At 37.6% G+C, this 11,277-nt stretch overlaps 1 protein-coding gene across 1 annotated transcript; it reads left to right on the top strand.

The window, feature by feature from the left end:
- Positions 1–8,356: 8,356 nt before the first annotated feature.
- On the top strand, positions 8,357–10,472 carry LOC114268340 (uncharacterized). The gene is made up of 3 exons (XM_082881455.1): positions 8,357–9,638; positions 9,791–10,343; positions 10,430–10,472. Exons 1-3 carry the CDS (start codon positions 8,357–8,359, stop codon positions 10,470–10,472), a joined length of 1,878 nt encoding a protein of 625 aa, XP_082737581.1.
- The last annotated feature ends 805 nt before the right edge of the window (positions 10,473–11,277 follow it).

Below are 11,277 nucleotides of genomic sequence, written 5' to 3'. Positions count from 1 at the left end.
AAGAAAAATTCAACAACGACTAAGATACGATCAAGAAAATCATTCCCGAACATTTCAAATCCGACAAGGATAAAAGAAAACGAATCGAGGAAAGAAAGGAAAGGGATAAAAAGGAACCGACCGTCACAAAGAAGGCAAAAGAGAAGAAGACAAAGAGGGAGAGGCAGCCGAAGCGAGTACAAATCGAGGCCTGCTTTTGTCGGCCAATGACGTAAAAGTGAGGCCGCGTGTCAAACGCGTTTATTGAAGGAAAAAGAGAGACGCGGGCGAGTTGTAAGTGTATGCATATATGTATATATATATATATATATATATATGTTTTGAATTGTATGGATGCCATTTATCACTATCATTCTCCTCCTCCTCCTCCTCCTCCTCCTCCAAGTTCTGACCCATGATTTCCTTTTGATAATGTCACAGGGGGAGAAATTATATAATGTTATGTATTATGGTATTATTTTCAGGCTAATCTGATGTTATATATTTATAGTTTGATATCTTAATCTTATATCATGTTGTTGATTAAGGCTTATTTATTACACATATGCTAACCTATATATTTAGAAATGAATTCAGGGAGCATGACTTGAGGGGGAGCCTTTCTTCCTCCCAAATCAAATCAAAACATCATTGTGTGCCATCATAAAAAATGGGGAGATTGTTCGACTTATTTATTTTGATGATTTATTTAATTATGTTTTAATTTATTTGAAAGAGAAAAATAGAATCCAAAATTTATTTTGATGATTTATTTAATTATGTTTTAATTTATTTGAAAGAGAAAAATAGAATCCAAAATTTATTTTGATGATTTATTTAATTATATTTTAATTTATTTGAAAAAGAAAAATAGAATCAAAATTTATTTTGATGATTTATTTGAAAGAGAAAAATAGAATCAAAATTTATTTTGTTCCATTATTTCTCACCTAAACCTTTATCCTAAATGTTGTTAGAATGTATTTAATATTTGATTAAATCAGGAGTTCAAACAGCCCAAAATAAAGGTTCAAACAGCCTAGCACAACAGCAGGCCAAAAGGTTCAAGCGAAAGATATTCAAATTTGTAATGATCAAGTGGAAGATATTCAAATTAGTAATGATGGAGTACAACGGCTATAAACGACTATAAATTCAAATGAATACAACGGCTATAAACGGCTATAAGTTTCATTATATATACCAAAACCTCTAATTTAAACAAGTTACAAGAAAATCAGAAAATATTCTTTGATCTATAATCACTCACATCTATTCTCTGAAAAATTCTTTGAGGAGTGTTCTTCAATTTTTGTTTACATCCTCTTTCAGAAATTATACACTGAGACGTATAGCTTTAAGCCTATCTTTCCTGTGTGAGGTTTATAGAAAAACCAGAGCTTCATGTTGTATATCCATCTGGGAGAGATACTTATTGTAAACTTTCTTTGAAAGCAAAAATACCATTTCATCTTGTAAAAGTGTTGCAAACACTGTGTTCTTGAAATCTTGAGAGTGATTGTGAATCACCTAAGATTTGCAAAGGGTTTGGGCTTGTGAAGTCTGTGTAAAATCTATGGGGGATTGCTCCATGTTTATGAGGTTGCTAGCACCCCTGTGAAGCTAGAAAATAATGGAAAATCTCAAGTGAAGCTTGAGGAGTGGATGTAGGCTTGGTTGAAGCCGAACCACTATAAATCTGTTTGTCTCCTCTTCTCTAATCTCTTTACTTTCCTACTACTGTTATAGCTATCTAATATTCATGTGTTAATCATTTGATTTACCCTATATGTTAGTTATATTTCATTGTTATTTTGCTTGATCATTTACTGCTAAGTTCATCATTGTGTTTGTTAATAATTTGTTGTACTAGTAGTTAATTTTATTGGGGTATTATTAATTTTAATTTGTAGAAACCTAATTCACCCCCCCTCTTAGGTTGCTTTTTGGGTAACAGCTTGTTTGAGTAGTAAAGCTGTAGATCACTCCAAAAACTAGGACAGGGAAACCCTAACCTCTCATAGGGGTGTTTTGAATGCTTTTGGGCAAAATGTGAAATCTTTGGAAATGTATGATGCAATCCTCGGAGAGTTTTAATATTGAGGCGATTCCTTCAAACTTGGCAGTCATATCAGAATCAAAATTTGGGTCGAAATCCAGGGTTTTGTGTTTGATATGGGTGACTTTTCAGCAAAACCAGAACTAGGGCCAAAAATTGTATCTTGCTCTGCTTTGACCAGCATACCCAGTGTCCTGATCTGGTGGAGCATTTTGTTTTTAATGCTAGGTTTGTCTGAGCCAGAGAAGGAGTAGTACCTACCTTAACCCATCATAGTCTATCCAAATCCCAGAAAGAAAAAAAAAAAAAAAAAAAAAAAAAGAAAAAAAAACCCACTTAACAAAGGTCTAGTCCATTTGATCCCCAAAGGTTAACTTAGAAAAAACCCATCCATTACCAAAAGACCAATTCCAAAAAACCCAATCCAGTCAAACCTGTCTAAACTAATCCAGTTCAGATCCATCAAATATAACCGAGTCGAAATCCTTGTTAGTCAGCTCTCAGCTTACACCTATCCATTTCCCCGATTACCAAACACAACAGACCCATGATGACACAGAGTCCAGAAAATGTTGCGGCCATGATAGTGGCGTTAAACCAGGGAATTGCCATGCAAGATGAGACCAATCCTGAAGTACAACGCCCATCTAGGGCATCTACTACACATTCAGTCTCGGGCCCCCAGCCGAACTTTGATCCACCTCTGCCAACTGAAGATTTGCAAGGTCCAGATCCCCGAGAAGGGTTGGCTCAAGCTTGAGCTTTTAGACCCTTGGTGCAGCCTAAAAGAGGCTTTATCCCCTTGATATTAATGATCTCGACCCAACCTTGTTAAAACTTGCTAACCTTGAGAAGCAATTCAAAAAGGGTCAAAGACTTAACTTCATTTTTGACATTGAGGATGGGTACACTGAGGCTGCCGTAAGGCTCCCAAATAGATTCAAAATGCCACACATTGATTGTTTCGATGGGTCTGGAGATCCTATGGTACATATCCGACTTTTCTTGGACGTCCTGAAATCGATGGGTCTGACCAAGCCTCAGAAACTCTCTCTGTATGGAAGAACCATGTCGGGTATAGCGGCCACTTGGTACGCCAAGTTGGAGGATATAGTGAAGTAGAATTGGGAAGAGTTGGCTGAGGCATTTGTCAATCCGTACTCTTACAATACCCAAATTGAAATGACCACCCAAGACCTTGAAGCAACCCACCAAAATCCTGAAGAGCCTTTTGTGGAATTTTTTGCAAGGTGGAGAGCAAAGACAGCACAGATGATAGATCGCCCTTCTGAGAGAGGCCAAGTGCGAATGATGGTGTAGAACCTTGAGCCTGATATGTTGCAAAAATTGATAGTCGCTCCACTGTTCACTTTCAAAATTTGCATGAATTAGGGGTTCAGATTGAGAGTGCATTCAACAAAGGGATTATTCCTAGAACAAGCGAACCAACAAAGAGGGTGTTTTTCGGGAGCACTATTCCCAAACCCACTTAAATCAATACCGTCGCTACTGCCAACCCTTTTTCCAAATCCAACCCACATACAATCATCCCAACCCGAGCTCAAGGAAGAACTTTGACCCCCTCTATATGAGCCTAACTAGCGCATTAAAAGTCCTAAAGGAAAAAGGGTATCTCAAAGCCCTTGATCCCCAACCTCTTCCTGACCCACTCCCTACTGGACATAACCCCACCAAATATTGTGTGTATCATCAGCAGCGTGATCATGGTACCGATCATTGCTACCGCCTTCGTCATGAGGTTCATAATCTCATTGACAACCAGATAATAACTCCACCTCCAGACCCCAATGTTACCACCAACCCACTTCCCATCCATGACCAAATATCTCCTACCCATCTTAACCTCATCCATATACTCCCATCTACCTTCAACCCCAGCATATACATCACCCTGGCCCATTTACCCAAGCCTGAGGTGTTTATTCCAGAAAGTACCAATTTGTGCATGATGGATGCACCCAATCCGATTCAAGTATGTCCAAGGCGCCAAATGGGTGAACCCACTACTGTTGAGATGTTAGGAATGATCGAAAACCTTCAAGGAATGGTGGTAGATTTAATATTTGGGGTTTCAATCCCGTCAAAAAGCTTTCCAATCTTGGGGCGAGCCGCAGTTGAAAAGGGCCAACCTGAAACTATCTAAAGTCTGGGTGATGATAGATCAACAACAAATGGGCCTCACTTCGATATAGCCACCCAATCCCTTGGCCAAGCAGAACCAAGTGCCAAGGACAAAGTCGGGACAAGTATTGATCCTTATACGCAACTTCGGCGGGCTATTAAGACTTTGAAGGTCAAAGGGTTGAACAAACAGCAAGTGCTTCCAGTTGTTGCAAAAACTGTGGATTACACTTTTGTCGCTCAGGATGAGAGCGTTTCGAATCAGGGGGCAAACAATGAAAATGGATGTTTTACCCGAAACACCCATTCTAATTCTAGTCCCAAGCCTATGAATACCCAACCAACACCCGCCACTCCATTTGCCAATATTTCTAAACCTAATGCTTCCTCCTCCCGAAAACGAACCTTTGCCCAACTCCATATGAGCCTAACCTATTCATTGAAGGTACTGATGGAGAAAGAGTATCTCAAACAGCTCAATCCTCGACCTTTCCCTAATCCTTTCCCACCTACACACAACTCTACCCAATATTGCGCATTCCATCAACAGTATGGTCACCATACTGACTGTTGTTTTCGCCTTCACCATGAAATTCAAGATTTGATTGACAACAAAGTCATCACTCCACCTGAACATCCCAAAGCTATCAATAACCCTCTCCCTGGTAGCAATAAATTGCCATTTCATAACATAAAACCCATCCGCAACTTGCCAACAACCAGCCATTACCCTAGCCAGCACATTGTACCTGCCAATAAGCCCAAACCCATGGTGTTCATTCCTGAATCTTTTAATTCCGATCTAAGCAAAAGGAACAAAATCTTTGAAGGGATGGAAAGTTTACTCGATCTTGGTGAGTTCAAGCTTGATGAAGCAACGATGCCAGCACTGGTGATTGGAATGATGAATCTTAGTCTCAGCTAGGGTGATTGTCGAAAGCACTTGGGAAGGACCTTCTGAACTAGGGGCATGCATGGTGTGAAACAGCAATTGTTTCGGTCAAAAAGATGTGTAAGGACAACGTAATTGTGAGATTCAATCTGTGAGACCCGATTTGAAAGTCAGAAATCAATCATTCTAGGTGTGGATGTGTATTATTGAATTAAAGGAAGGTCTGGACCTTCTCGCGGATTACTTGAAGTTGTTTTTGAAATTCTATAGATGGACTTGGAGAAGGGAAACCTCTTTTTGTCTCAAAAATGCTTATTTTATTTTGAGTTGTGTCTTGTAAATATATGTCGTGATTTTTATTTTCTTTGTCTTTTCTTGCATTGTTGCGTCAGTTGAGTCTTTTCCTTTAAGTCACTCTCGTGTACCCTCAGATCTTCATCTTTATAAGAAAATGAGAGCCGAGTTTCTAATCATTTTATTCTGCCTATAGTGATGCATGTGTGACCTTTTACAAATAGAAAAGGGCTTTGAATTTGTTTTTGAATTTGTTTTTTTGAATGAGATTCTGTTAATAACAACAAAAATAGTCTTTAGAGACGAAAACTAATGACGAAATTTTTTTTTGTCACGAAATACGTATCTTTTATTGACAAAAATCATATTTCGTCTCTAAATGTATCATTTTTGGAGACAAAAATAAAATTTCGTCACCAATCTAAATCATAATAAAAAAAATAGGTGACGAAATTATATTTTGTCATTATTTATATTTTTTTTGTCACCAAATATTTTCCCGCTAATATTTTCGGAGGGCGCCAAAATTAATAGACTTTTGGTGACAAAAAAATTTGTCATCAATTATAAAATTATTAATGACGAATATATTTTTGTCACCAATAATTTTTAATATTTTAATATCATTTAGTGACAAAACTATTTTTGTGGCCAATATTTTTATCTTTGGTGAAGAAATAATTTTGTCACCAAAATATAATTTAGTCACTAAATATTTTAGGGGGGAAATAAAAATGTTTTGTTACAATCGGTTCTTCTTCTCAAACACACACAATAATTTCTCGGTTCAAACCTATTTCACACACACACACACACACACACACACACACGTTATACTCATTCACACACAGGGCCCTCACCGCCGCTACTACCATTGCATCAACCCACTGCCGCTGCTACCATTTGCAACAGCCCTCACCGCTGACAGCCCTCACCACCACCGCCATTAGTCCCTCCTTTCCTCACCGCCGCTGCTGTGCCGATCGGAGAACACCACCGCTGTTAGTCTCTCTCTCTCTCTCTCTCTCGATACTCCCTCTGATGTATTTGTCTGATGTATATGCTCTGTATTCATATGAAATATGCTCTATATACATATAAAATGTGCTCTGTATAAATTTCTTCAGGTAGATAGTTATGTAACCTTTTGGTGTTCAAACAAATTTTTAAGACTTGTACATTAGAGAAAACTAAAGGACTATTGGAGTAAATACTAATGTTGGGTTGAATAAAGGTTTTCCTTAATCCGTGATCAAATGAGGATTGGCTAATGGAGTGAATGGACTACATGGGTTTACTTTCAAACTGAGAGATCAACTTCCCAACCGAAGGAGAAAGTCTATCGTCTTGACTAGAATAAGGAAAATATTTTTGTTTAGAGTCTGAAATTTTCTAAGAGCATGGATTAAAAGGAACAAGTGGACCTTGTGGTCCAATGTCAACAATGTCGGCCTTCTCTTTGTCAAGAGTTATCTACAAGTTGTGTTTCATACACCAAGCTGATGTTGCGATGCTTTTCTTTTTCTTAAGTGACTGATAGTTTTGGTGCTCCTATGAATGGGGCTGCTAAACTTGCAGTTGCTGTAAGGAGCAGTGATTTAAAAAAAGGAATAGGAATGAGTTATGGAAAAATTCACTTGTATATGACTGCTATTTCTCCAAAATTTTTTTGTATACCATGTAATGGTCCCTCCAAACTCATTCCAGTGCTGCCAAATTTTTTGGAAAGCTCACTTTGTGTAAGAGTTGCCCTTCAAAATTTGATTACTCATGTAATGGCCCCCCCCAAAATTTAATCTGACTTCCTATTAAAACGCCATTGGTGACTATATGTTGAAAAAACTTGCAATAAATATGAAATATAGCCCACTTGATTATTGTGAAATCATAATTTTTTTTTTTAAAAAAAAAGTTTACTAAAAGCAGTTAAATTGTGGTTGAGAAAAGAGATTTGTTTCTTACGTAGATTCCTATGGTTTTTTTATTATTATTGGACCACTAGTGAGGCTGTATGGCCCTAAAAATATAACTATAATCGGAGAACACCACCGCTGTTAGTCTCAATTTTTTCTTTTTCGGTTGATCCCCACCTTTCATTCCTCAGTTTCCCTCTCACTGGTTGCAGATTTTTTTACATATAATATATATATATATATATATATATATACAACCTATTATATATATAGGTTGTTATGTTTCAATCCCATCTGGCTGTTATATATATACAACCTGTTGATACTTCAATTTCAATCCCATCTATTGCATATAGATAGGCTGCATATTTTAGGTCTTTTGACAGTGACAGTGCATTACATGTATTAGAAGCCATGCCTCTTTGGTCTCTGTAGTAGTAGTAGTAGTAGTAGTAGTAGTAATATTATATTTAGGTAGTATCAAGCATGCTCTTGCACTAGCTAGTATGTTTTTAGAAGGGGCCTAGGTTAGTAGGTGCAACATCAGTAGCCTTCAGTGTGGGAGTTCTGCTGGTGGTGTATGTTGGTGTTATAATGGTGGAGTATTTTGCTTTTGTATTGCAGTAGGAATAGTGTCAGAATGGTGGTGTTAGAATGTTAAAATCAATAATGATCATTTTTGTTAGTTTTTATTCCTTACTTTCATATAACATTAGAACTTGTATAAGAATCTTCATTAAAGATCGGGACATATATTTGGTGAAGTTGTTATTGAATTTTTCAATTTAATTAGTTCATAAATACACAAGTCTACATTATACTATATTGTTCCTAATCTTTCATTTGTTATCAGACATGGATAAAAGTTGGATTGCCCTAGGTTGGACGGCTAATGGAAGGATGAGTAAACCATATAATGATGGGGTGAAGTTATTTCTTCAATTTGCAATGGGGGGTTATAGACCAGAATGGTAATCTGTTGTGCCCATGTATAAAGTGTGTGAATGTTTGTAGACAAAATCTTCAAAATGTGGAAATTCATTTGCTCCAATATGGGATTATACAAACTTACACTGTATGGAACCAGCACGGGGAACCCATATTTCAAACAAGGCTTACCATGATGATGAGATGCAACTTGATGGTGATGAAATTGTAGGTGGTATTGAAGCCTTAGTGGAAGATCGAATAAGAGGGGAATCGACTGATACAATCCAAGGGGAGGAAGTGAGAACTTTTGATCAATTGTTGACTGATGCCAATCGTGAGCTGTTCCCAAATTGTACAAATTATACTTTGTTGAAGTTTGTGATTGAGGTGCTTAATATGAAGGTAACAAATCATTGGAGCAATAAGTCAGTTGATATGATGCTAGAGTTTTTAAGTAGACTTTTACCGAAAGAAAATTTGGTTCCAAAGTCAACTTATGAAGCAAAGAAAATACTACGTGACTTGGGCTTGTCATATGAGCTCATTCATGCTCGCATAAATGATTGTGTATTATTTTGGAAGGAGAATACAACACTAGATAAATGTCCGACTTGTAAGACATCTAGATACAAGATCAATCGTGGAAGGGGTAAGAAGATCCCTCATAAAGTATTACGGTACTTTCCTTTGACACTAAGGTTGAAAAGATTGTACATGTCAAGAAAGAGGGCTGAGGACATGAGATGGTACAAAGACAAACGAGTGGACGACGAGACATTGAGGCATCCCGCTGACAGTGATGAACGGAAGGAATTTGATGCACAACATCCCGAGTTTGCCTTGAAGCCTCGAAATGTGAGGCTAGGGTTGGCCGTTGATGGGTTTAACCCTTTTGGAAACATGAACAACTCTTATAGTTTGTGGCCCCTCATACTCATTCCATACAACTTGCCACCTTGGTTGGTTATGAAGGATCCATTTTCTTTGATGTCATTACTTATTTCTGGAGAATCGCAACCAGGGATTGATAGTGACGTCTATATGCGACCATTGGTGGATGAGTTGAATGATTTATGGACAAATGGTGCATTGACTTACGACGCCTCCACCAATGAGACTTTTCGAATGCATGCAGCTTTGTTGTGGACAATACATGATTGGCCTACATTTGGTGACATATCTAGGTGGAGAACAAAGGGTCATTATTCTTGTTACAGTTGCAATGATGAACTGTACTTTGAATCTCTGAGAAGTAAGACGGGGTACACTAACCATCGATGTTACTTGCCTGAGGACCACCCAGAAAGGCGAAAGAGTAGGGCTTACAATGGTAAGATTGAGAAACGGAAGAGATCTTTGGAGTTGCTGGCGAAAAAGATACAAGACCAGTTGGACAACGTGGCAGGCGTCATATATGGAAAACATCCAAGTAATAGAAAAAGGCCCCGTCAAGCACCTAATTGGACAAAGGTAAGCATCTTGTATGAGTTAGCCTATTGGAAGAAGCGAAAACTTCGACACAACATTGATGTCATGCATGTGGAGAAAATTTTTAGTGAAAATGTTTCGGAACTATGTTAGGCATTGATGGAAAGAACAAGGATACAGACAAGGCATGGTTAGACTTGGAAGATATGGGTATAAGGAAAGAGCTATGGCTAACACAACGACCTGATGGATCATATGTCAAGCCTCGAGCAATCTTTTCATTAACACCTGCAGAGAGGGAGAGTTTCTTTGAATTTTTAAAAACTGTCAAGTATCCAGATGGGTATGCGGCAAACATATCCAAATCAGTGAATGCAAGAAATGGTAGACTAACAGGCCTAAAAAGCCACGACTGCCATGTACTAATACAAAGAATTCTTTCCATTGGAATGCGTGGTTACGTGAATAAAGAAATTAGTACAACACTTTTTGAGTTAGGCAATTTCTTCCAAGACCTATGCTCTAGGACACTAAGGCGGAGCAAACTGGAGAAATTAGAGGAACGTATAATACACATTTTATGCAAGCTTGAAAAGATCTTTCCTCCAGCCTTCTTCGATGTGATGATCCACTTGGCTGTTCATTTACCTCGTGAGGCTATTCTTGGAGGACCTGTACAATATCGATGGATGTACCCAATTGAAAGGTATTTTTTACACTTATACTTGTAAATGAGATTTACGTAGGTGTGTTGCATATGTAATTATACTCCTAATTCGATCTTTCTTGAAGGTTTCTTGGAGCATTAAAAAAATATGTGATCAACCGAGCTTGACTAGAAGGTTCAATTGCCGAGGCTTACATTGTCAAAGAGTGCATTACTTTTTGTTCAATGTATGTTGATGGGATTGAAACCATGCATAATCGACCAGAACGGAATGAAGATCGTCGTGAACGTCAACAAGGGTTGACAGTATTCACAGAAACTGCACATCCAATTGGTCTAATCACACGAGATGCTGATATGTCTCAAGAAATTCATGATATTGCTCATTGGTTTGTGTTGTACAATAGCCCAGAGATTGAAAAGTATTTGGAGTATGTGTTTCATTGAATTATGTTTATGCTTAGCTTTTTTATTTGCGGAACTACATAGTAATCACTTTTTTTTTTGAGTAGGGAACACAAAAATCTATTACAAACTCAAGCTGGACATGACATAACCCACATACAATGACAAGAATTTCCCAAGTGGTTCAAAGAGAGGGTAAAACATTTATAATTTTTCGACTTTTACAACTTTAACAAAATTAAAGTTTTATGAAATGTCCTCATTCATAAATTATTTACTTATTGTTTGTTACATGTAATTGTAAAAAAATAGATTGAGAATGGAAGAGTCATTAGAGGCAACTGATGAATTGTGGTCATTAGCAAATGGTCCTAATTTGCTAGTGAAAGAGTACTCAAGTTGCATAATCAATAGCAGCCGGTTCCATACTCGAGATCTAGACAACCGTCGTACGAGTCAGAATAGTGGTGTGCTTACACACAGGGATCATGAAGAAAAATTGCATGACTTCTACGGTCACTTGTGCAAGGTTTTGGAATTTGACTACATATGTGGTAAAAAAGTTGTT

Source organism: Camellia sinensis, chromosome 7 (genome assembly GCF_055761805.1).
Source record: "Camellia sinensis isolate YWXY chromosome 7, ASM5576180v1, whole genome shotgun sequence".
NCBI classification, from domain to species: domain Eukaryota; kingdom Viridiplantae; phylum Streptophyta; class Magnoliopsida; order Ericales; family Theaceae; genus Camellia; species Camellia sinensis.
Note: the sequence above shows the minus strand (reverse complement) of the source record. Positions and strands in the feature narration are given on the sequence as shown.

Coding starts and splice junctions, on each gene's coding strand:
- LOC114268340 (XM_082881455.1), top strand. CDS start 8,357: ATGGAACCAGCACGGGGAACCCATATTTCAAACAAGGCTTACCATGAT. Junction 9,639..9,790: donor CATATATGGAAAACATCCAA/GTAATAGAAAAA, acceptor GAACTATGTTAG/GCATTGATGGAAAGAACAAG. Junction 10,344..10,429: donor TGGATGTACCCAATTGAAAG/GTATTTTTTACA, acceptor TCTTTCTTGAAG/GTTTCTTGGAGCATTAAAAA.